Source organism: Cotesia typhae, unplaced genomic scaffold (assembly GCF_013202065.1).
Source record: "Cotesia typhae breed Kobodo isofemale line unplaced genomic scaffold, CoteBio_Ctyphae contig_50, whole genome shotgun sequence".
NCBI classification, from domain to species: Eukaryota; Metazoa; Arthropoda; class Insecta; order Hymenoptera; family Braconidae; genus Cotesia; species Cotesia typhae.
Genome location: NW_027423758.1, coordinates 1,578,234 through 1,602,402, shown reverse-complemented (window position 1 = coordinate 1,602,402; position 24,169 = coordinate 1,578,234). Strand labels below are relative to the sequence as shown.

Below are 24,169 nucleotides of genomic sequence, written 5' to 3'. Positions count from 1 at the left end.
GAGTACCTGTGTAACCTTTTCTAAGTATTTGAATAAACATAGTAATAATATTTAAATTGTGTTCACGTCATTAATAATAATAAGTAGAATAACCCCCTTCAAAACATTCTACAAAGACTTATCATTGCTGCCATCTGTTGTTAATTTAAAAAATTTTTTTAACAAATTAATTACAATAAAAAAAAGCTTCTAAAAATTTTCAGTTGTAATTTTTATTAATTTTAATAATAGGTGAAACTTTCTAAATAATTTTTTTTAATAATAATTTAATGGCTATAAAATTCTAAAAAAATTTTTAATGTCTGTCAACTTCAGTGTGATTAAAATATAAATTCAAAATTTTTCCGCATTTTTCAGCAGATTGCGCGCCATCTTAGAAACTTATTTTACCGACTCGCGATGGCCGCGTTGGTTTTAAGCGTTGTTCAGCGCATAGGTTTACGATGTGATCTCAGTACACTTCTTATAATTTTAGTTTTTTAATTTTCCTAGAAATACTGGCGTTCTTCCTCCAAACTATAAATATAAATATAAATAATAATAAATAATAAAAATTTCAGCGGGTGAAAAATATAAAAAAACAATTGTTAACTCCGAGAAGAGTGCGCTTAAATGTTAATATTAAAAGTCTAAGCGATAGATGTATTTAATTATCAAGTGTGATACGAATGTCCAAATGACAGGATTTAATTAGCATAGTGGTTGGCGTTTATTCTCATTACACGGGTAAAAATCACTCTCTTATCCACATGGCTTATGGCTTCCAAGTGAAAGTTTCCTGTCAGTCATAAACTCTATATATACTTACATACTTGCACATTACACATTACACATTACTATACTCTATAAATATATATTACTGGTTAATTAAACCATTTAAAATTTTTTATTTTTTTCTACTTAGATCTAAATCGGCTTCTCCAAAAAATAAATAAACGAGTATTACTTTAAATAAAGTTACTTTTCGACGCCGGGTTTAAATTAATGAGCTCTAATTAAATCAATTAAGAAACGAGTTCATCCAGACTCGAAACTTGATGTAATATTCTTACCCGTCTGCTCTAAAAGTATTTTTTAAGCTCATTAATTTGTTACAAATTAATTCATTTTTATAATGAATGTAAGTATAATTTTTTATATTTTAATTAATAGTAATTACATTGTAAATTTTTATTTTTTAATAAATTATTAAATTTAAAAAAGAATGAAACTAAAATTGAATTAGCAAAAAAATTATTTTTAAATAATTGCACGTGTAGTTTTTTAAATTTTTTACAAGTGCAATTTTTTCTTTTAATTTTTTTCTTAATAATTTTATTATTGAAAAAAAATTCTGAAAATTGCCAGGTAATTTAATTTTCATAGAGTATGAATATAATAAATATAACACCAAAGTAGCAACGAATAAAACGAAAGAGTAAACTCATGAGATTTGAAATTACAGTAAAAACTATTTTGAGAATGTTCTATATTTGTCCGAGTGAAATGCCAAAACTTTTGGTTAGATTATATAATTCAGTATTGAATAAATATTCTTGAGTGATCTGGAGTTAAAAAATATATCAATGGAATGTAATTAAAAATTATAAAAAATAATTAACAATTAACACCTATTAATAATTACAGCAATTGATAATGCAATAATGCTCTAACATAAAACAGCTTCGCTAATAGATATATGTAAAAGATAAAGTTATTTAAATATTTGATGGATGATATAGCTGATAATTTAAGAGATAATTGATAATAATAATAATAATAATGTGGGTGTTGGTGTGTGTACAAAAGGTTATCGATGGCGACTTAGCATCTTGTCTGGAAGGTGGTTGACTCAGCTAGCTCAGGTACTTGATATGATCGAGAGTGTATCAAGACGAGCGCTGAGTGGCTCCAGTGGGAGCTACCACGTTCGAGGAGCCGAGCTGGCGCGCGATCGCAGATTGAAGTCACTTGCAGCTACTGTAGTTTTTCTCGATGAAACTCAGCATACCTTTCAGCTTGATGTGAGTATTATTTTTTTTTTTTTTATTTATAAAAATATATCAAAAATGCATGTAGATACTCAAATGATATCTCTTGATCAGTGTAACACCGGAATGAGCTTATATCTTTAAAAATTATTTTAATTATTTCTTTCAGAAACGTGCCAAGGGCCAGATTCTCCTAGACCTGGTCTTCCAGCACCTGGAGCTCATTGAAAAAGACTACTTTGGCTTGCAATACGCTGAAAATCCAGCTGTCTATCCTAATTCTGATGCTATGGTAATTTTTATTTAAATAAAAAATTTATAAAAATGTATTAAAAAAAAATATTTAATTTTGAATTTTTTCAGAGATGGCTAGACCCATCGAAGCCGGTTAAAAAGCAGATAAGAAGTAAGGGTAAAGATCATTCTTTTAAATGATATTCTCCGATCAAACTAGTCAGCAGGAATTTAATTTTTTTTTCTTTTCAGGCGGTCAGTTTTTTTTCAAAGTTAAATTTTATGTATCTGATCCAAGTAAACTTCAAGAAGAGTACACGAGGTACCAGTTTTACCTCCAAATAAGAAGAGATATTCTTCACGGAAAGCTTCAACTTCCTACTAGCACTGCTTGTCTAATAGCTAGTTACACCGTTCAATGTAAGTTGATAATAAAAAATTTTAAATATACTTAAATTCAAGCTTAAATAAATTTTTATTAAACAGCTGAGTTGGGCGATTACCACCCAGAAGAACATGGACCTGGGTATTTATCAAGATTGCAGCTCATTCCAGGACAAACCGAAGAAATGGAGAAGAAAATTTGTGAACTTCATAAACTTCACAAGTAGTTTTTTTTTTTTTTTAAATTATTTTTTTAATTATTTAAATGAGTAATTTTTTAGAGGCCAATTGCCAGCGGATGCAGAGTTTAATTTCCTGGAACATGCAAAACGGCTGGACATGTACGGAGTGGAGTTACATAAGGCAAGGGTATGCACATTTATTGTACTCGACAATTTTTTATCTAAATTTTTATGTCAGTACACTATCAGTTATTTTAAACGACTAATATTAAACCTGGATGTAAATCAACAGGACTCAACAAATAAAGAGATTCAATTGGGCGTAACGTCAATCGGGTTGGTGGTCTTTCAAAATAATATTAAAATCAACGTATTTTCCTGGTCGAAAATCGTCAAGATTTCTTTCAAACGCAAGCAGTTTTTTATTCAACTTCGCCGAGAGCAGGTAAATTCATTAAATAATTAATTTTATTAAATTGCACTGTACTTTTTTAATTATAGATCTACTCTATTAATTACTTTCTAACATAATTTCAGTCGGAGAACTATGACACTCTTCTGGGCTTCAATATGCAAACATATCGCAGCTCAAAAAATCTGTGGAAAGCATGCGTAGAGCACCACACGTTTTTCCGACTCCACAGTCCGAAAATGCGATCGAGAAGATTCCCTCTGACTCTCAGCAGTCGGTTTACTTACTCGGGACGAACTGAGTTCCAAACGGTCGAGGACGGAAAGCATCGTGCAAGGGTTGAAAGAACATTCATCAGGTAATTATTTTTAGAAAATAAAAAAATAAAAATTAAATGGTTATAATTAATTGATAATTATTTTTTATAGATCACCGAGCAAGCGAATAATTCACGGGGTAAACCAAGTGCCAATTGAAGAGAAAGGTAAAGTAGTAAGCGCTCCAGCAAGACCTCCCAGGCCTTATGACAACAAAGTCCAGTCCTTAGGATCGCGAGAACCGCGACAAGCTTGGGTCGAGGGGAATAACAGTGATGAGTATGTCTAAAATAATAAATAAAAATAGTATTTTAATTTTAAAAAATATTCTAGATGTCTAAAAAACTATTTTGATGATAAAATAGCTAAGACATGAATTGTAGTTTTATGATACTGTGTTGCATGTGCGTTAATTTTGAATCCATGTTCGCGTACACAGTGAGGGTGGTTTTTTGTCCCTCAGAGAGGAGATAAACACGAGCACTCACACTCAAGGCGGGGCATTTTCTCCAGTACTGGGTTCAAGAATCCTCAGTTACGTTGATGACGACACTGCTGAGAGAAATATATACGATTTGCCGGATTACAGCGAGCCAACTAGTTCTCCAGCGCCACAGGTGAGTAATTGGATTAATTAATAATTAAACTAGTCATTAACTGCGACTTACTTTTTATCATAGTCATAAGTCATTAAATATCAATGTTACGCTGTATAACTATACCGTTAGTGTTGATAAAATTTAATATTGATAAATTAATTGTTTTATCGAATAATTATGTAATCGAGCGAGGTCGCCGAAGGCGACCTCGCTCGATTATAATTATATTGATGATTTCGTTCGAAGAGATCACTAGGTAGTACCGTCTTTGTACGCATATTCACATCACAAAGTTCAACTGTAAAAACAAATATAAAGCGTTTCCCAGGTAACCGACTTATTTATCCTCATTACAGTTTAGCTAAAGCATTATTTGAAGAGATCACTGGGAGAGTGAAAGATGGGTGGGAGTGATCTCTTCGAACGAAATCATCAATATAATTATAATCGAGCTTCGGTCGCCTTCGGCGACCTCGCTCGATTACATAATTATATTTCAAATTTCGTTCTCGAGATCACTAGGTAGATGTTCAGAGCTGTAGCATGTAAGTAAAATATTAAATAAGGAACAGTAAAGTTCAATTAAAAGAAAATAAAATTTTTTTTTTTTTTTTTTTATTAGTAATAATGAACAATTAAATTAATCATAACAAATTGAAATTGTGAAAAGGTATATTTTTTTTTTTTTTTTAAATTAAGTAAAACAAATGGTTAGATAATAAGTAATCTTAAGACAATATTGATGACGCAAACGTGGTCTTATTGTTAATTATAGGTCTGTTATAAAATTTTTCAAAGACTTTTGATTTATTAGACCATCCTGCAAGACTTTTAATAATATTTATATCAACTCCTTTGCTTAAGGCAGTTGAAGTAGACGCATGTCTAAGACTGTGAGAAGTATAGTTTTCACCAACTTTACACTCAGTTAAAAGGATCTTATCCATCTACTGATTGTATCTTTTGATGCTTTTTTATAAGGTTTTTAATTGTTAGAAAAAGACAGTCATTGTTATTTACAATAGTAGATGTGACAGTTAGGTAATGTTGTAATGTCGAAGCTACGCATAAGTTAATATTACTAAATTTTGGGATAATCAGAAGGGGCTGAAATGCACCCTGTCGAGAGGATTTAATCCTATCAGGGATTTCAATTTCATAGCCATCATTTCTTTATGAATATTAGATCTTTTAATTAAAGAAATCGTTTGGACCCGATGTGCAGAAACTATTGCAAGTAAAACAACTAATTTTTTTGTTAATTGGTGTAAATTAAGATTATTAAGTGGGTTTAGATTTTCTAATTTTTCGAGAACAGGATCTAAACTATAAATTCTATCATACTTGGGTCTAGCAGGTTGAATATTATAAGCACCTTTCAATAGTCTCGATATTAAAAAATTTTTTCCTAAATCTTTATCACATATTAATGATAAAGCAGAGCGGATAGTATTTAAAGAACTATACTTTACTACATTATTAAATTTTGATGTTAAATATTCTACAACCTTTTCTTCATTTGGGTTAAAAATGTCAATATTTTCAGATATACAGTAAGATGTCCAATCTCTTATTGGTTTGGAGTATTGTTTAAGTGTTGTAGCAGAAATAGATTTCACCAAAATGTTAACAGAGTCATTACTTAAACCTTTTCTTAGAAATGCCTGTTGGATAGTCGAGCTGCCATCAGGGATAGTTTCGAGGCTAAAGGATGTTGAATTGTTCTACAAGGAGAAAGAAGAAGATTAGCATCTGGTTGGAAAATAATTGGTTTTGATTCTAGTAAAGATAACCATAAAGGGTACCATGGCTGACCACTCCAATTTGGAACTACTAAAATCCCACAAGCCTGATCTGTTTGGATTTTTTTTTTAATTTTTAGAATTAGAGAGAAGGGAGAAAATGCAAAGAAATTTAAGTTACTCCAATTGATAGTAAACGCATCAATACATACTGCTAATGGATCACGATGCCAAGAACAGTATTTTTTACATTTTTTGTTAATATTTGAAGCGAAAAGATCTATATTTGGTCTACCGAGTTGTCGAGTAATTTTTTTAAATGCATAGGGAGATAATTCCCACTCGGTATCTATATTTTCAATTCGAGAAGCTCTATCTGCATCGATATTATCTTGAGAAGGAATATAAGAAGCAAATATCCAGATATTTCTTAATTCACACCAAGACCAAATATCAAAAGCTAGATCGTTCAAATATTTATACTTAGTTCCTCCCATTTTATTAATGTAGGCGATGGTGGTAGAGTTATCAATTCTCAAAAGAATCTCACAATCATGTTGGTCAGAGGCAAATGTTTTTAGACTGTTAAGTGATGCTAAAAGTTCTAAATAATTAATATGATAGGATTTTTCTCTCGAGTTCCAGTGTCCATAAGCTATTTGTCCATGACAAGAAGCTCCCCAGCCTGTTGATGATGCATCCGAGTAAATAGTTATTTTAAAGTTGGAATTTCTAATAGGGCATTTTGATATAAATATATTATTAGACCACCAATCGAATTTTAATTAATTCTTTAATTAAATGAGAAGAAATAGGCATATTTTGATCATAATCATTGGTAGAATTATTAAGAGCTAAGTAACGCTGTTGTTCGAATGCTTTTGAATGAACCCAACCATAGTTAACAGCTGGACAAGCTGCCGTAATATTACCAACAAATTGAGAAAACTCTCTAATTGTACAAAAGGAGAGATTTTTAAATTTTAAAATTAAATCATAAATATTGGATCTTTTTTCGTCTGTTAGAGCAATTGTCATTTGATGTGAATCAAATAAAAAACCTAGAAATTTACATAATGTAGATGGGATGAGATTACTCTTAGACTTATTTATTATAAATCCTAATGACTCTAAAAATTTTTTGAAATGTTTATATTTTTTGACATGATTCAAATGAGTTACCTACCATCCACCAATCATCAAGATAAACTACTGATGACAACTGTAAGCTTCTTAAATGACTAATAATAAGTTTACAAACTTTTGTAAAAATCCATGGGGCTGTACTCAATCCAAAAGGTAAACAAATAAATTCATAGAGATGATTATTAAAAAAGAATCTTAAATATTTCCAATATTCATTATGTACTGGAATCATAAAATAAGCATCTTGTAGGTCAAAATTGGCCATGAAACAATCTCTAGATATTAATTTTAAAATTGTTCGATAATCTTCCATTTAAAAATGAGAAGTCTCTATGAATTTATTTAATTTTTTCAGGTTAAGAATAAATCTCATTTTTTTATTTTTTTTAGGAACAAGAAAAATGCTAGATAAAAATTCGCCATCTTCCTCATAACACTCCTGAATAGCCCCCATAGTCAAAAGATCATCCACTTCTTTCTGAATAAGGACATGATCTTCTACTGAAAGATGACTATTAAGAGGTTTTGACGACTGAGTTGGAGCAGAAACGAATGGAATTTTATATCCAGAAATAGTTTCAATGATTAAAGGGTCAGCTGTGATTTTGGACCATTCATGTATGAAGTATTTCAGGCGACCAGCGACAGGACTCACCTTTACTTTTTGTTCTGAGTCTGGTTTTGTAGAGCAAGAGGGGGTTGGTTCTCTGAGCGGGATCGAGTCGTCGAATGATTGTTCTTGAAGGCATTTGATTTCCTCATGAATGAAGAACGATTGTAGCCCGTCTGGTTGGAGCGTGGAGCAGACGGGCTCTTCCAGTTTAAATAAGTTTTTGATTTTGAAAATTCCTTTTTAGAATTCTGATTTTTAATAGAAAGACCAGTTTTTTCTATTACGACAGCAGACTTGATTTTTTTAGCTAAGTTTTCACCAAACAAGAATTGGTCTGTGGGTGCATCTTCCAATATAGATTTTCTTTTTTCATCTACACAAGGGTATAATTGAGCACGTCTTGATTTAGTCAATTGAAACATTAGCTCACACATCATGGAGCTGGAATCGCAAAGAAGTTGTAAAAGGTCTTGTTTATCTGAAGGCTCTTCTTTGTCATTGAAGATCTGACAAATAGCTGTGCCAAGAGCAACTAAACTTTTTCCACATAAATCTTGGTGATTAGCCAAGTATTTATCACGCGATTTGGACGTCTTATTAAGTAACGGAAGCATCTCCGGGTTGAGAATCGGAGCAACGAGAGGACAATTACCTTTGTTAGGGTATTTGTTATCCATTTTCGACTTATCTTCCTTGTTCATGCCTGATGAGAGGATCTCTTTCCAGCATGATACAAGTTCCGGATGAAAATTGAAACTTTTGTCCTTCAAGGATCTTTTTTCAGAACCCAACATTTGAAGGACAGGTTCACTGAGGGTAGAAGCTTCAGGAGCCTTTGAATCTTGCAGCCCGACTGATGCCTTGGGATCATTATTAAGGGAAGGATCAATTTCCGGTTCCAAGTCAATGTCACTTTTAGAAGTGTCGTCATCACTTGAGTCTGCAAGACCATAAGATCTAGGTTAAGAGAAGCTATCAAGTAGAAACAATAAATAATTTCTCTTGACGCAAAGAGTAAAAATAATTTTTAAATAAATTCTAACTCTGTATTTTAACTCTAACCCAGTCGAAAAAAAAAGGTGCAACAAAATTAAAAATTTAATTTTGGTTGCCCAAATAGAAAATAAAATAATAATAAATAATTATTCACCCTCAGAAACATTGTCAGGTTGATTTTTAACTAAATCTTCCAATGGTTGATTTTTATTTTCTAAATTGAAAAGCTCTTGGTAGAGTTTCAATTTCTTTTGAAGTAACTCTAAATCAGAGTTATTAAAAGCTTGACGTTTGTTACTCATTTTTAAATTAGATAAAAACTAATTTTTTTTTTTTTATAAATAGTCAACTGAATAAATTATTTTAAATAAAATAATTAAATTAATTAGATGTTTAAATGTGATGTTCACTTTACAGCGCACAAAAAACGTAATGAGGATAAATAAGTCGGTTACCTGGGAAACGCTTTATATTTGTTTTTACAGTTGAACTTTGTGATGTGAATATGCGTACAAAGACGGTACTACCTAGTGATCTCGAGAACGAAATTTGAAATATAATTAAAATAATAAATTAATAGATTCTTGATGATGGCTTGGTAACGATAAGATTGACACCTGATGAGCAAGGCCGATTTGGCTTCAATGTGAAAGGAGGTCTAGACCTTGATATGCCCATCTTGGTGTCTCGAGTTGCGCCAAATACACCTGCTGATCGTTGTTATCCAAAGTTAAATGAAGGCGATCAGGCAAGTCATTCTTTTTTCTATATTATTAATCCTTTATCTCTAGATACATAAATAAAAAATTACCTTGTATCTTGTGAACTATTGATATTTTTAAAGATATAAGCTCATCTTGATGTTACACTCATCAAGACCTTTTATTTGAGTACCCACATCAATTTTTCATATATTTTATTTACATATATGTATTTATGAAAAATATATAAAAATGTGGGTACTCAAATGAAAGCTATTTTATTTTATTTTATTAGATTTTGTTAGATCAGCCTAGTCATTGTAAATTTTTATTTTTCATTAGGTTTTATACATCAACGGTATCGACGTAAACGGAATGCTGCATGATCACGTCGTTAATTTGATAAGACAGTCAAGGGATACGGGGAATGGTGAGTTGACCTTGACTGTTCGTCCCAATGCGCTCTACAACGCACTTGCTGGAACTGATGAAGCTTCTGAAGAAGAACCTCCTTACAGGTAATTTAAAAATCTAATATTATATTTAAAAATTAAATTAATTTATTTAATATAAAATATTAATAAAACTAGATACGTACCTGACGCACCACATTCGGCGGTTGGCTCGGACGCACTGGCCCAATCAATGTTACTCCTGGCAGACGGCCTCGCCAGCGGAGCCCTGATAGCCCAGTACGAGCAGCTCTACCGGAAGAACCCGGAACTTACATCCTTGGAGTCGAAGAAAGCCGAGAACCAGAACAAGAATCGGTACCGCGATATTTCGCCGTATGATGTTACAAGAGTTATTCTGATGGGATGTGTTAATGGTGACTACATAAACGCGAACTACGTCAACATGGAGATCCCCGGGTCGGGTATTATAAATCGGTACATCGCGACCCAGGGCCCGTTGTCTTCCACAGTTGCTGATTTTTGGCAAATGGTCCTAGAAGCTGGCAGCACTCTGGTGGTGATGTTGACCACGCTTGTAGAAAGAGGACGTACCAAGTGTCACCAGTATTGGCCGGCTCTAAACGAAACTCTGACTCTGAGGAACTTGATGCTAATCTCAACGTTGGAAAAAATTGAAGACTTTTTTGTCTTTCGTGAATTTATTTTACGTGACGTTAATGTAATTAAGTGACTATATTATTATTTGATGATTATTATTTAATTGGATGGATAAATTAAAAAAATTTTTTTTTTAATTTTTAGACTGGAGAAGAACGAGATATAACACACATGCAATATTGCGGATGGCCTGATCACGGAGTTCCCAGCGACTGGCGTCAGTTTACTAAATTCACAGAACGCGTTCGAGCTGCCAGAACAGGAATGGTAGAACCAGCCGTTGTCCATTGCTCGGCAGGTATCGGACGCACTGGTGTTCTGGTGTTGATGGAAACGGCTTTGTGTCTTATTGAAGCCAACCAACCAGTCTATCCGCTGGATATTGTTAGGTCTATGAGAGATCAACGCGCAATGATGATTCAAAATGCTGTATGTAATATTTATTTCATAATAATAATAAGGAAAATCTTTAAATGTATATTTTTAAAATCCCCGATGAATTATTAATGAAGGTAAATTTATTTATTTCAGAGTCAGTACAAGTTTGTCTGTGAAGCGGTCCATAAAGCATATACCGAGGGTATTGCAAAACCTCTTATAGAATTTAGTAGATAAAAATAAATTTAAAAATGATAATGAAAATGAAAAATAAGAAAGCACAAATGTCCAAGGCCTTTTTCAATTAAATTTAAAGGGTTCTTTTTTTTTTTTTAATAAATAGACAATAATTATATAAATATTTATTAAAGGTAGCGTCGGACGTGTGATAGTCCGCTAGAAGTAACCCACCAGTGAAAATAACTTTTTAAATAATTTATAAATTAGGAAACTTTAAATAACATTCTTCCAGCCGATTTATTATTCTATATTAATATTAAATCTAATTATGATTATTATTATAATTATTAATAAATATTAAGCTCAATGAATCTTTAACAGTTAGAGTAATAACTGATGTGGAGAATTGTTGGAAAGTATCCACTTTTTTTATCTATATTTTTTTACCATTAATTATTAAGCAAAACGATTTTATTATTTATCTCGGATATGTAAATATAATTAATTATTATCAAATAAAATTGTGCCAGAAACTAAAGGTAGCTATATAATAATATAAGCGCCGGAAAATATATATATATATATATATATATATATATATATATATATATATATATATATATATATATATATATATATATATATATATTGAAATTGTTTATTTTAGAAATAGAGTTGGAAATATTGTCAATTAAATTGTAAGGGCGCATGAGAGTTGGTAGCTGTCTAGTCTCATTGATTTGTACTTTTTAATGATCAAATAAAGTAATCATTTTGTATATTTGATTTTTTTGTTGAAAAAAAATTTTTTTTTTTTTATTTTGAGTAAATAGGTTTTTATTTTGGAGAGGGTATTGAGGTCAAATGGGATTATAGCTACCTGATCCCTTCTCTTGGGTCAAGTAAGAGGACGTTAAGACTTGCTACAATGCAAGGTGTTCATCACCACCACCAGTTACACATACTTTAAGAAACCAACCGTGTATATAAGCTGATGCGTACCTTCGATTTCACTTAGTCTTGTTTTCATTTCTGTTTTTACTGTTACAAGTTTACGCTTATATTCACCGTAAGTTTTTTTTTTTTGTTTGTTTTTAATAGAAGTTTAATATTTTTTTTTATAAAAATGAATATTAAAATTTATTACTCTAAAAGTTTCTTTTTGTAAAAATTTTTTTTACTTAAAAATTAAAATTTTTATCATGATTTATCAAATTTAATTCTTTAAAATATTTTTCTCAATTTTATTTAATAAAAAAAAAAAATTCCAGATGAAGGTATTAGCAATTGCAGTGCTCGCTGTAATAATCTACACCGCAGCGGGATTCCCAGAACAAGAAGGAGAAGCTCTGGTCCCAGAAGTTATAGACACCCTGCGAAAAACTCAGATTGGCCCAAACTCAGAGATCCAGTCTGTAAAACCAGCAATTGAAATCAAATTCGCAGAGAGCCAAACCGGCAAAATAGACCTCGGTCCATTCTTAAGCGAAATTGTTCCTGCAGAAGTGATAGCCAACCTCCAGCAACGAGTCGATGGAATCGGCTATGAATAATTAAGTCTAAATCCCTCGCATTGCTCTAATTTATATCGATGTAAGCATTTATATTTTCTTATATAAAAGATTAAAAAAAAGATTATTTCTTCTTGATTATTTTAAAATAAATTTAAGAATTAACATTAAAGATAGTTGATCGGAACCAGAGTAACAAAAAGAGAGACTTTGGTAGAGTGAAACCAGAAGTAACAAGTGTCATCAAACGATGCGTCGGAGAAAGCTGTTCAACAGATACTTTCACTTCCTATTATAAACCACCGCAGATCATTTAACTTGTTGTTATACTTGCCAGTATTAATATTCATCATACCCTACTTAGAGTATTATATATTCTCTTTCACTTAAAAATATATACGCTTATAAATTATTTTGTTCCTCATTCAACGAAATACCATTATTAAAATTTATTAAAATCTTTTATTAAAGTTATTTAAAAAAAAAAAAATTTTATGTCAATGAAAAAAGTAATTATGTAGTATAATAAACAAATTACGTATATAGTCAATGCAATATTACGTAATTAAAAATGACAGCGAACATTTGTACATTGCTGATAATCGATAAATAATTTACGCCTTACTTGTAATTAACTTTTTAATGATTGAGGATAGAAAACAAAAATAATAATTATTAATATTAAAATTAATGGATGATAACTGTGTTGAAAACTTAATAGTTATCTTGCAATGAATGTATACAGCCTATCAACTCTGAAGAGACACTTTTACTCGATTTATTTCCTGAAAAATAAATAAAATTAATTAATTTATTTTTTTAAATAAATTAATTATTTATTAACAAGTAAGTACCTTGATTTTTTGGATTTTCTTCTGTCAGAACTGTCGTCGCGCGGTCGCTTTTTGCTGGAAGATGAGGATGAGTGAGAGGACTTGTGCTTGTCGTGTCGGTCGCTCTTTTTCGGGCTAAATAAAAAATAAATAAAAATTTTATTAATCAAGTTATTAATCAAGGGTGGTAATATAATCACCTATGTTTGGACGATTTTGAAGGAGACACTTTCTTGTGTGACCTCCCACTTCGAGATCGGTCCGTTCTTAAATAAATAATCGTCCAGTGGAAAACAGACAAGATTTATTTTCAGAATAGAATTATAAATTATCATGAAAATTAATTTACCATATATTTATGATACTAAAATTAGTCGACGTTCAATAATTTTTTATTAATTATATTAAAAATTAAAAACTTATTAAGTGACTGCCAACTTTAATTCTAATGTCATAAAATAATCAACAAGGTTCATGCGTTGAAGAAAAATAAATAGAAAATATTGAACCTTATAGATAACTCCCGAGAAAAATAAATAAAAATAATAAATTACCTGTGTTTATCAGAAGACCTGCGATCGCGATCTTTGGAGCTGCTTTTGCTCTTGGAACTTGAGCTCTTGTGCTTGGAGCTGTGCCGATTTTTCGAAGGGGAAGGAGTGTCGTGCTTGGACTTTTTCTTGTTCTTGGAGTAGGTATCCGCAGGATAATTGCTCCTTTCATTATCTTCTTCAGCAGCTTCTCTTTCGAGGTCAGACCAGTCCTTGCCGGACTCTTCAGAGCTTCCAAGCTCTTCCTCCTCGCTCTCGGAGTCTTCAGAAGCTTCAGAGTAGTCGGAGTCTTCATCAGACTCCTCCTCGCTCTCAATATCTGTGGGTTCGTAGGCGTCATCGTCTTCTTCTTCTTCGTCATCAACCTCCTCGTTCTCGGCGTCGCTCTCCGGGTCCAAGAAGGTCCAACCACCGCTCTCGAAGAATCCCTCGGGATCGTCGGTGATTGTCTTCATGATCTTGGCCCAGTTGAGCGACTGGACTCCCTCGGAGTATCGAATGTCGCAAGAGTTCAGCCACTCCTTGACATGGTCCAGCATGTTCATCGGGATGGCGTTGACCATCGCGATTTTTTTGTGGTAGTCCTTGAAGACAAAGATCATGTCAAAGTTCTTGAGGTGAAACTGTACACGCTCAAAGTGGACCAGCTCGACATCTTCCAGCGTGATAACAAATGGCGGCCACTCTGTTAAGTGAACCAGACAACCGCTGGTCGGCTGGAGCAGTACGGTGCTTCTGAAAGGCGCGCCAGGGAATCCCAACTCTCTGAAGGGAGTATCAAACTCAATCTCCTGCTTGGTCAGAGTCTCGACCTTCTCGCAGAAGCTCTTGAACGCAGTCTTCAGCTTGTGTCTAAGCTCTCGCTCCGACTGCTCGGCCGCAAGATCATCACGATCATGCATGTGCTGGTGCTTGCCCAAGTCCGTGGTGATCTCTCCGACTTCTGTGTAGAACTGCACGTCCACGTGCTTCTTTTTTCCGAACATTATCGCGTGCTTGAGATGGAAGTGCAGCAGGATGATCATCTCTCCGTCACCGGGTTGGAAGAACGCGTTCTTTATGTTGTTGTAGAGGATGTCAACCTTGTCTCCGCGGACTGACGTATAGCGGAACCCGTTGGAGTGCGCTTCCAAGGTTCCCGTCATTCTCTTGGTGACGATGTTCGGCCGGATGTACAGATCTTTCAGCTTGGGGTTTCCTTTGTTTTGCGTGAGAACTAGCGTGTCTTGCTTTACCAAGTCTTCTTTTTCTCGTTCTTCTGCTTCGCGGTTCTTGAACTTTTTCTGGACTTCTTTTATCAATCTACATTAAAAAAAAAAAAAATGATTAATTTTTTTAATAATATAGATTATATTGAATTAAAAAAAAAAAAAAGAATAAAAATAACAAACCTGAAAGCGGTGTTGAGGTTGGCAGAAGGTGCCGAGATCTCTCCGGGTTCTTTGGTATTGGTACTGCGATAAGTAACTTCTTTGACAAAAGTGGCATCAGGCTGCGGATAACTTCCGCCTTCATTCCGACCCATAGTAGCTCCAGGATGGAAAAAGTTTATTCTGAGGTAGGTGTAGTCACCCTCGACACTCTGGGAGATGTTTTTAATGGTCGATATGTGGAACGGAACGGGAATTCCGAATACCGGTAGGATAACAGTCTCGTACTTTTTATCAACGTAGAGTTTGAGCTCTTTGACTTCTGGCTCTCTGGGCATTTGACTGAGACTTTTATACGAAACAGTAGATTTACGGATCTTCTCTTCCTCTTTGCCACCAGACTGCTGAGCGAGTCTAGCCTTGGCAATTTCATTTAACTGCTGAGCGAGTTCCTTCTGGTGCTGCTTGCGCTTCTCCTCGGAACTGTGCTCAGTCCTGAGCTTGCTTTCAATAACAGCAGTCCGCTTTCCTCTGCCTAAAATCTCCGGCTTGGGTTCGTTCTCTTTGCCACTTCCCTCCTCCTCCTCTTCTTCTTCATCCTTGAGGTAGATTCCAATGTTCTTGACCTTCTTTTTGGAGTTGGTGAGGACTGTGGCTGGAGCTCCGGGCTCGCCGACGAGCACGGTGTCTCCAATAAACAGAGCGTAGTTCTTGCCTTCCTTATCTGTCGCCGCAGGGTTGTTTAAATTCGATAGACCCACGTGGAGGTTAAAGACCATGCCTTTCTTCAACAGGGCGTGTGTCTTGGGCCCGATCATCAGCGAGCTCTCGCGAAATTCTATCCCCATCGCGAAGCCGAAGTTTTTGGTCAGGTGGTCCAACATGCCAGGCTTCTCCTGCTTGACGTACGCGATTCCCGCTTCGTAGACCGCGCTGATCTTAGTACTGGGTGTCATTTTCTTCATTATTTCCTCCTGCAGAGCCAGAAGGAAGTTGTAGTTCTCCTCGATCGCGCTCGTTGGGTTGACCAGCAACGTACGAACGATATTCGAGCAGTAAGATTTGTACCTCGCTCCGAGAGAGCAAATAATCGTCCCGAAGTGGAGCGTGTTTTTGTCGCTCACCACGCTGAATTTAAGAGTGTAGTTACCCCCGCTCTGGATTATCGCGGGGTAACACATGTCTACTTGAGAAGTATCTACGCCGGTTATGTACTTTTTGTTAGTGACTGCTGCGTCCACGCCCTCGGCTAGCTTTGAGTGTTTGACTTTCTTGTCTGAGTCGATAATCTCCATTATCTGGTCCTTGAGGTACTTGGTGAAGACATCTACTGACACCACGCAGGCTTTTTTTATTGTTAAGATTTCTACATCTTCTTTCGGACACATTACATAGGCTGCTGCTGCGCTCACGTCAATCTTAAATTATAATAATTTATAAAATTATTAGAAAAAGTTTTTTAATCAATAAGAAAATAAATAAAATTTTTCTTATTCTCTTAATAATGTAGATTAATTAATTATACATACAGTTTCGAAGGAATGAACCTTCATCGCAGCTCTCCAAGCGTCCATGAAAGCTCCAGGATAATTTTCTTTTGAAAAAACACCAAGTGTTTTACCCTTTTTGCTTCCTTTTATTACTTCGATCAATTTACCAAAGTTTGCTTTGTCTTCGTCGCTCTAAAAAATAAAAAAAATTTTTAAAAAATAAAAAAAAATTCAATTTTTTAAAATAAAATTAAAAAATAGTTAAATGACTGCTTATTTTAATGTAATTAATTGTTAAAGAACATACCTTGTCTCGAACAAATAATTTAACAGGAGGAACTCCAGTTTCTTCAGTCTTTCCACTCTCGACCTGTCGAAGAAATTCGATTTTCTTTTTGCTGGACAAGAAGCAGATGCAATCCTCAGCGAGGATCATGATAGTGTCAGTAAGTTCGTAGCTCAGCAACCAAGTCTGGAAATAATTAAAAAAAAACGTAAATTAAAAATCAAAACTAAATTAATTAAAATAAAATAAAATACCTGAAGAGCCATAGACTTGCTGTAGATTATGTCCTCGTCAGTCCCCACTGCCGAAATGAGGCAGTCCATTTTGCTGAAGCTGTCATCAGTCCCGACTTCGCCATCCTGAGCAACAAGTCAGTTATTAAGTAAGTTGATAATTAATAATTAGACTTATGATTGATGAATTTTACCTTCCAGCCGCTGTACAGGCGTTTCATACGCCGGAAGAATGTCTCCTTGTCGAGAGATACGGTTGCCATCGCCGACGCTTTTTAGGTTAGAGTTCGACCAAGCAACAGATATTCACCCCAAGAAAAACTCACACGTTTTATAAAATTAATCCGGCGCTTAAGTGTAAAATAAATAACTGGCCCGCAGGTGAGAATTTTTTACATTTTCACCGACGGAAATTCAGGAAAATCTTAGAGTAACTACGCAAAAGAAATTAATCACCAGACCGAAGTGTGTGATGGCGGGATTCGCCTGAAAGTGTATCGGAGTTGCGAGACGCTGATAGACAAGGACACTATATATTGCCGCGCGTGTATTTTTACTCTCCGCCATCTTTAGTTACATCTCATGGTAAGGTAGACTTCTTTAAGATTAAATATTTTACTAAAAAAATTTTGAACATCAATAGTTGATGGCTAACTTCAGTGTTATAACTTTTGAAATGTCGGCTAACTTCATTTTCATACAAATTTAGCATCGTGTTTAACCTAAAAATTAAAAAACATTCTGCTTGGATGCAGTAATTTGTTTAATTAATTTTTTTAAATCAATTATTTAGTCCAGCTGATTAACAAATGAACAACTTAGTGAATAAATTCATAAAAATTATAAATATATAAAATTATATTGGAGATTTAATAGTTTTAGTGAAAATGGATTTTGGCGTGGAAGCATTCGACGTGTTTGACGAGGAAAACGATAATGAAGCCGAGATTATTTCAACGGTGATAGACTCCGAGAACAACGACATAAAGTATGTAATTTTTTTTAATTGAAAAATTTTATTTAAAAATTTATTAATTTGTTTTTTATATTTTTTTTTAGGTCTCATGTTAGTTCGACCAAGCGTGAGCTTGAGGAAGACCACGATGTTAGTAGTAAGAAACAGAAAGTCGAGTCCATCTTAGAGGATATTAAGTAAGTATTTTTTAATTAATCTTTTAAATTAATTGAGCAGATATTTAATAATTTAACAAATTTTTTTGTCAAAAAAATTATCAAGTGAATATTTTCTTTTTTTTTTTAGCTTGGACGATTTGATATCGCAGATAAAAGTCCATAAGATAGAAACAATTGAATCGTGTACCCATGAAGTAGCAGTTCCGCCAGACCACGAGTACATTCCACTGGAAATAAAGACAACTCCTCCGGCAAAGGAGTACAAATTTGTTTTGGATCCTTTTCAGAAGGAAGCGATTCTTTGCATTGAAAACAACCAGTCTGTGCTGGTGTCTGCTCACACTTCTGCTGGAAAGACTGTTGTCGCCGAGTGAGTAGTTATAATTTATTTATTTTGTCGGCTAATTTAAGTTTCATAAATAAAATTAGCAGGCAGTTGACAATGTTTAGAATTTTTTTTATCAATAAAATTTTTTAGGTACGCGATAGCATTGTCATTGCGCGACAAGCAGCGAGTAATTTACACAACTCCAATAAAAGCTCTGAGTAACCAAAAGTACCGAGAATTCTACGAAGAATTTAAAGACGTCGGATTGGTAACTGGAGATGTAACAATAAACCCAACAGCATCTGTGCTTATAATGACCACGGAAATTCTCCGGAACATGTTGTACCGCGGGTCGGAAGTAATGCGTGAAGTAGGTTGGGTGATCTTCGACGAGATCCACTACATGAGAGACAAAGAGCGGGGAGTAGTCTGGGAAGAAACGTTGATTCTTCTTCCTGACAACGTTCATTATGTGTTTCTGTCAGCGACGATTCCCAACGCGAGACAGTTCGTCGAGTGGGTGACTCACCTGCACCACCAGCCTTGCCACGTGGTCTACACTGACTACCGTCCAACTCCCCTGCAGCACTACATATTTCCAGCTGGTGGTGATGGTATTCACTTGGTCGTCAATGAGGACGGTCAGTTCAAGGAGGACAACTTCAACCGAGCAATGAATTGCCTCCAAAATGGTGACGCTGCCAAAGGTGACCTCAAAGGCCGGAAGGGCGGACCTAGAGGTTCTAATGCGTCTCAGTCGAATATTTTTAAGATTGTCAAAATGATAATGGAGAGAACCTTCGCGCCTGTTATTATTTTCAGCTTTTCTAAGAAAGATTGTGAAGCGTATGCGATGCAAATGTCCCAGCTGGACTTTAATACTGAAGCTGAGCGGAAGCTCATCGACGATGTCTTCAATAATGCTATGGATGTGCTCAGTGATGAAGATCGCAAGCTTCCTCAGGTTTATATTTTTTTTTTATTTTATTATTTTATTAATTATAAATTATTCCGTCAATCTGCTAGAGAAAATTAATGAAACAAAAATTTTAGGTTGAAAATGTTCTCCCGCTGCTGAAACGCGGCATTGGAATCCATCATGGAGGACTGCTGCCAATCCTAAAAGAAACTGTAGAAATTTTATTCGGAGAAGGTTTGATAAAAGCTCTCTTCGCAACGGAAACATTCGCAATGGGTTTAAACATGCCGGCTAGGACAGTTCTCTTCACAGCACCCCGCAAGTTCGACGGCAAGGACTTCCGCTGGATAACCTCCGGCGAGTACATCCAAATGTCTGGTCGAGCTGGTCGTCGAGGTCTCGACGAGAAGGGTATAGTAATCCTGATGGTCGACGAAAAAGTAAGTCCAGCTGTTGGCAAGGATATAGTCCTCGGAAAAGCCGACCCGATAAACTCGGCTTTCCATCTGACCTATAACATGGTGCTGAATTTACTCCGAGTCGAAGAAATAAACCCTGAGTACATGCTGGAGCGGAGTTTCTACCAGTTCCAGAACCAAGCTTCCATTCCTATTTTGTTCAACAAAGTCAAAGAGCTCCAGCAGTCGTACGACGATCTGGTTGTTGATAAGTTCAACCAGATAGCTCCTTACCACGACATTCGTCAGCAGTTGGATCGGCTGAAGGTTGATTACAGAAGTTACATCACCAGAATTGAATATTTATTGAAATTTCTTCAACCGGGTAGGATGATAAAGATAAAAAACGGCAACAATATTTTTGACTGGGGAGTCGTTATTAATTTCCGGAAGAAAAATTCAAAGAACCCGAAAGAAAGCGCGGTTATTATCATCGACATGCTTCTTCACATTTCGAAGGACTCAACAGAGTGCGCGCCGATGCCTTGCGGAGAAAGCGAAGACGGAGAGTTTGAAATCGTTCCTGTGATGCATACTTTAATTTCTGAGATCAGTACACTGAGATTGCCGATTCCCCAGGACTTGAGACCGCCTGACAACCGGAAGAGCGTCTTGAAGTCGATAAAGGAAGTGAAGAAACACTTTCCCGACGGAATTCCCCTGCTGGACCCGCTGAAGGACATGGGAATCGCGGACTCGACCTTCGAAGACATCGTCAAGAGGATAAAGATCCTTGAAGGTAAATTATATGCGCATCCTTTGCACAAAGACCCGGGATTGAGCAAACTCTACAATGAGTTTCTGCGCAAGGACGAGCTCGGGAGCGAGTTGAAGCAGGCCAAGCAGGAATTGAAGAAAGCCAAGTCTGTGTTGCAGATGGACGAGCTCAAATGCAGGAAGCGGGTCTTGAGGAGACTGGGATATTGCACTGCTGCGGATGTTATTGAGCTCAAGGGTCGCGTTGCTTGCGAATTGAATGGCGCTGATGAATTGCTGCTCACGGAGATGATTTTTAATGGACTCTTCAATTCGCTCAATGTCCCTCAGATGACTGCGCTGCTGAGTTGCTTTGTCTGCGATGAAAAGTCCAATGAAATGCCCAAAAGCACCAACGAGCTCAGCGGCCCGCTTAGACAGATGCAGGACTTGGCTCGCAGGATTGCTAAAGTTTCTGCAGAAGCTAATTTAGAGATTGATGAGGACAGCTATGTTGAGAGATTCAAGCCTTATTTGATGGATGTCGTTTATTCCTGGTGCAAAGGCGCTTCTTTCTTTCAGATCTGCAAGATGACTGATATTTTTGAAGGTAATTTTATTTTTTTTCATTTAGATAATTAATTTAGTAACTGCTAAATTTAAATGCCATTATTTATTTATTTATTTGTTTCCAGGTTCGATAATTAGATGTATGAGACGGTTGGAAGAAGTACTGAGACAACTTATTCAGGCTGCTAAAAATATCGGAAACTCGGACCTAGAAAATAAATTCAGCGAAGCTATCAAGTTATTGAAACGTGATATCGTTTTTGCAGCCTCGTTGTATTTGTAAATAATTAATTTTTATTTACTTAAATATAATTAAAGCAATGAATTGACAATTTTATTTTAATTTTTTAATATTAATTATTTATTAGTAAAAATTTTTTTAAATTTACAATTTTTCTCGGGTTAGATTTTTTAAAATATTTTTGTAATAAATAATTAAAAAATTGTTAAATGGTTGCTGATTCAACGATTGATGATTTTAAGTTCGACAGTTGAATTCGTATGATTTGATGTATATAAAATTAAAAAACGCACATTTTACAAATAAATTTTATAAATAAATATTTTTTCTTTCAAATTATAATTAAATAATGTAAAAATAATATTAATAAAAAAAAGTGTAGAAATTTGAGATAAATAATTACGAGTTTCAATTAAAAAATTACCTATTAAAAAAATAAGCAATAAATTATGTAAAAAAAATAATAAAAATTGTAAGAAATTTTTAATTAAATATTTTTTGTTAGATTTTTTATTTATTTAATTAAATCGTGAATATAAAATTGGAAAAAAACGACCGTTGTAGAGGCAACGCGCATGCGCGGCTTCGCAATTTGCGCAAGAAAGCTGCGCAGAAGAAATGACTTGCAAGTTGAAACGGTCACGCCATTAGTTCAGTCGCCGAGCCCACAGCCAACGCTTCTTCATAGGCATCTCCCGAATAATTAGTATAGTCATGCAGTAATAATTGAATAAATAAATAATTATTTATGGCCAATATGATTTATTAGTAGTCCTTTTGCTATCAAGATAATAATTTCAGAAAAATATTTATGGTAAGATAATTATTTATTGAAATTAAAAATTTTCGTCGAGTACAACGCACTATAGAGCCCTCTCGAAACTTCCGGGTTTCCTTTGTTCTCGAATTTATATTTTTATACATCAATTATTATTAATTATTAATTAATTATTAGCTTTATTTAATTAAACATTAGTATTTTTATTAATTATTAAAAAAAAAAATATTAAAATTTATAAAAATTAAAATAAAAAACGACGCAGTTGCAAAAAAGCAACGCGCATGCGCGGCTTCAAAATCTGCGCAAGAAAGCTGCGCAGAAGAGATGACTTGCAACTTGTAACGGTCAGGTCTACAGTTCAATCGCCGAGCCAACAGCCAACGCTTTCCATTGACTTCTTCCGAGTAATCAGCATAGTAATGCAGTAATAATTGAATAAATAAATAATTATTTATGGCCAATATGATTTATTAGTAGTCCTTTTGCTATCAAGATAATAATTTCAGAAAAATATTTATGGTAAGATAATTATTTATTGAGATAAAAAATTTCCGTTGAGTACTACGCACTATAGAGCATTCTCGAAGCTTCCGGGTTTCTTTTGTTTTCCAATTGATATTTTTATACATCAATTATTATTAATTATTATCAATTATTAGCTTTATTTAATTAAACATTAGTATTTTTATTAATTATTAAAAAAAAAAAAATTATTAAAATTTATAAAAATTGAGACAAAGAACGACGCAGTTAAGCAACGCGCATGCGCGGCTTGGAAATAGGCGCGGATTCAAAATCTGCGCATAAAAGCTGCGCAGAGGGAATGACTTGTAACTTTTAACGGTCGCGCGAGCCGGGAAGCCCGTTTAGTCGCCGAGCCAACAGCCAACGCTCCTTTATTGACATTTTCCGAGTATTTAGTATGATTATGCAGTAATAATTGGATGATTAAATAATTATTTCTGGCCAATATGATTTATTAGTAGTTCTTTTGTTAGGAAAATAATAATTTAAAAAAAATATTTATGGTAAGATCATTATTTATTGGTATAAAAGTCTTGCACTGTGGAGCCCTCTCGAAGCTTTCGGGTTGCTTTTTTTTTTTTATTCAATATTTTTAGAAATCAATTAATATTGATGAATTATTAGCTCAATTTAATTTAACAATAGAATTATTAAATAGAATTTTATTAAATATTAAATATTAATAGAAATTTTTTAAATATTTATAGAAATTAATTAAATACATTTTTTTGCAAAAAATGCATAGTGCCCAAATCGTCTGTCATTTTTTTATTGCGAATTCGTGGAATTTACAGTCATTAAAAAATTTAGGTATTTATTTTTTTACTCGATAATTTTTTTTATGAATTTTATTTAAAAAAATTTAATAATTCGCATATAATAATAAAAATAATATTTTAATTTTTTTTTTTTTTTTTTTTAATATTAAATTCTAAGAAATTAAAATTATTATGCGATTATTGTTAGCTTCATAATTATAAAAATTTATAAAATTTACTAAAAGTTAATGAAGAAACGTTGACTTGCGGTCTCAAAGTTGGAATATTTAAATCTCAGTCTAAAGTTTCAGTTTCATTGTTTAAATAAGTTAATAAGTGAAGTATTTTTAAAACTATTTTTAGTGTATGTTGTTTGATTAGTAAGTGAAGTATTTTTGAAACTAGCTTCAGTGTATGTTTTTTTATTAATTAGGGATGTATTTTTAAAACTAGCTTTAGTATATCAAGTGTAAAAAGTTTAAAAGTGAAAAAGTTTATTTAAATTAAGTGTAGGGAGTAAATGTTTTGTATTGGAGATATTTAAATTATCATCATCAG

The 24,169-nt window shown here is 33.9% G+C and overlaps 5 protein-coding genes and 1 long non-coding RNA gene across 11 annotated transcripts in view; 4 read left to right on the top strand and 2 right to left on the bottom strand.

Annotated features, from left to right (window-relative positions):
* The first annotated feature begins 430 nt into the window (after nt 1-430).
* Ptpmeg (protein tyrosine phosphatase Meg) lies at nt 431-11,098 on the top strand. Of its 4 annotated transcripts, none has more exons than XM_074249887.1 (17): nt 431-726; nt 905-1,120; nt 1,789-2,003; nt 2,140-2,262; nt 2,334-2,376; nt 2,457-2,624; nt 2,691-2,811; nt 2,870-2,957; nt 3,063-3,215; nt 3,308-3,540; nt 3,611-3,778; nt 3,939-4,116; nt 9,176-9,343; nt 9,639-9,814; nt 9,887-10,430; nt 10,514-10,798; nt 10,901-11,098. In XM_074249887.1, exons 3-17 carry the CDS (start codon nt 1,854-1,856, stop codon nt 10,982-10,984), a joined length of 2,682 nt encoding a protein of 893 aa, XP_074105988.1. In that variant the 5' UTR covers nt 431-726; nt 905-1,120; nt 1,789-1,853; the 3' UTR covers nt 10,985-11,098. The 4 variants fall into 4 exon arrangements, with proteins under 4 accessions (XP_074105988.1, XP_074105989.1, XP_074105990.1 ...); XM_074249888.1 differs by having other exon boundaries at nt 2,334-2,382; nt 2,870-2,951; XM_074249889.1 differs by having other exon boundaries at nt 432-726; nt 2,334-2,382; nt 3,963-4,116.
* Nucleotides 3,342-4,431, bottom strand: LOC141531845 (uncharacterized). Its single transcript, XR_012479989.1, has 4 exons — nt 4,362-4,431; nt 3,988-4,215; nt 3,616-3,784; nt 3,342-3,479 (listed from the first exon to the last, which is right to left on the bottom strand). It is a non-coding gene; the product is annotated as an uncharacterized LOC141531845 (long non-coding RNA).
* Nucleotides 11,099-11,238: 140 nt separating the features above from the next.
* On the top strand, nt 11,239-13,211 carry LOC141531844 (uncharacterized). Of its 2 annotated transcripts, none has more exons than XM_074249890.1 (4): nt 11,239-11,466; nt 11,595-11,996; nt 12,199-12,520; nt 12,612-13,211. In XM_074249890.1, exon 3 carries the CDS (start codon nt 12,199-12,201, stop codon nt 12,478-12,480), a length of 282 nt encoding a protein of 93 aa, XP_074105991.1. In that variant the 5' UTR covers nt 11,239-11,466; nt 11,595-11,996; the 3' UTR covers nt 12,481-12,520; nt 12,612-13,211. The 2 variants fall into 2 exon arrangements, with proteins under 2 accessions (XP_074105991.1, XP_074105992.1); XM_074249891.1 differs by having other exon boundaries at nt 12,598-13,211.
* On the bottom strand, nt 13,064-17,710 carry Dre4 (SPT16 homolog, facilitates chromatin remodeling subunit dre4). 2 transcript variants are annotated; one of them, XM_074249882.1, is made up of 9 exons: nt 17,396-17,710; nt 17,223-17,327; nt 16,990-17,154; nt 16,722-16,874; nt 15,214-16,610; nt 13,826-15,124; nt 13,472-13,537; nt 13,293-13,406; nt 13,064-13,223 (listed from the first exon to the last, which is right to left on the bottom strand). In XM_074249882.1, exons 1-9 carry the CDS (start codon nt 17,462-17,464, stop codon nt 13,217-13,219), a joined length of 3,375 nt encoding a protein of 1,124 aa, XP_074105983.1. In that variant the 5' UTR covers nt 17,465-17,710; the 3' UTR covers nt 13,064-13,216. The 2 variants fall into 2 exon arrangements, with proteins under 2 accessions (XP_074105983.1, XP_074105984.1); XM_074249883.1 differs by lacking the exon at nt 13,472-13,537 and having other exon boundaries at nt 17,396-17,707.
* Nucleotides 17,711-17,898: 188 nt separating this feature from the next.
* On the top strand, nt 17,899-21,937 carry Mtr4 (exosome RNA helicase Mtr4). Its single transcript, XM_074249884.1, has 6 exons — nt 17,899-18,189; nt 18,261-18,353; nt 18,463-18,705; nt 18,814-19,627; nt 19,717-21,346; nt 21,432-21,937. Exons 1-6 carry the CDS (start codon nt 18,089-18,091, stop codon nt 21,587-21,589), a joined length of 3,039 nt encoding a protein of 1,012 aa, XP_074105985.1. The 5' UTR covers nt 17,899-18,088; the 3' UTR covers nt 21,590-21,937.
* Nucleotides 21,938-23,874: 1,937 nt separating this feature from the next.
* Rbp6 (RNA-binding protein 6) overlaps nt 23,875-24,169 on the top strand; it is a 271,526-nt gene continuing 271,231 nt past the window's right edge. The window contains exon 1 of the mRNA XM_074249673.1: nt 23,875-24,169. The gene's annotated coding sequence lies outside the window, so the exon portion shown is untranslated.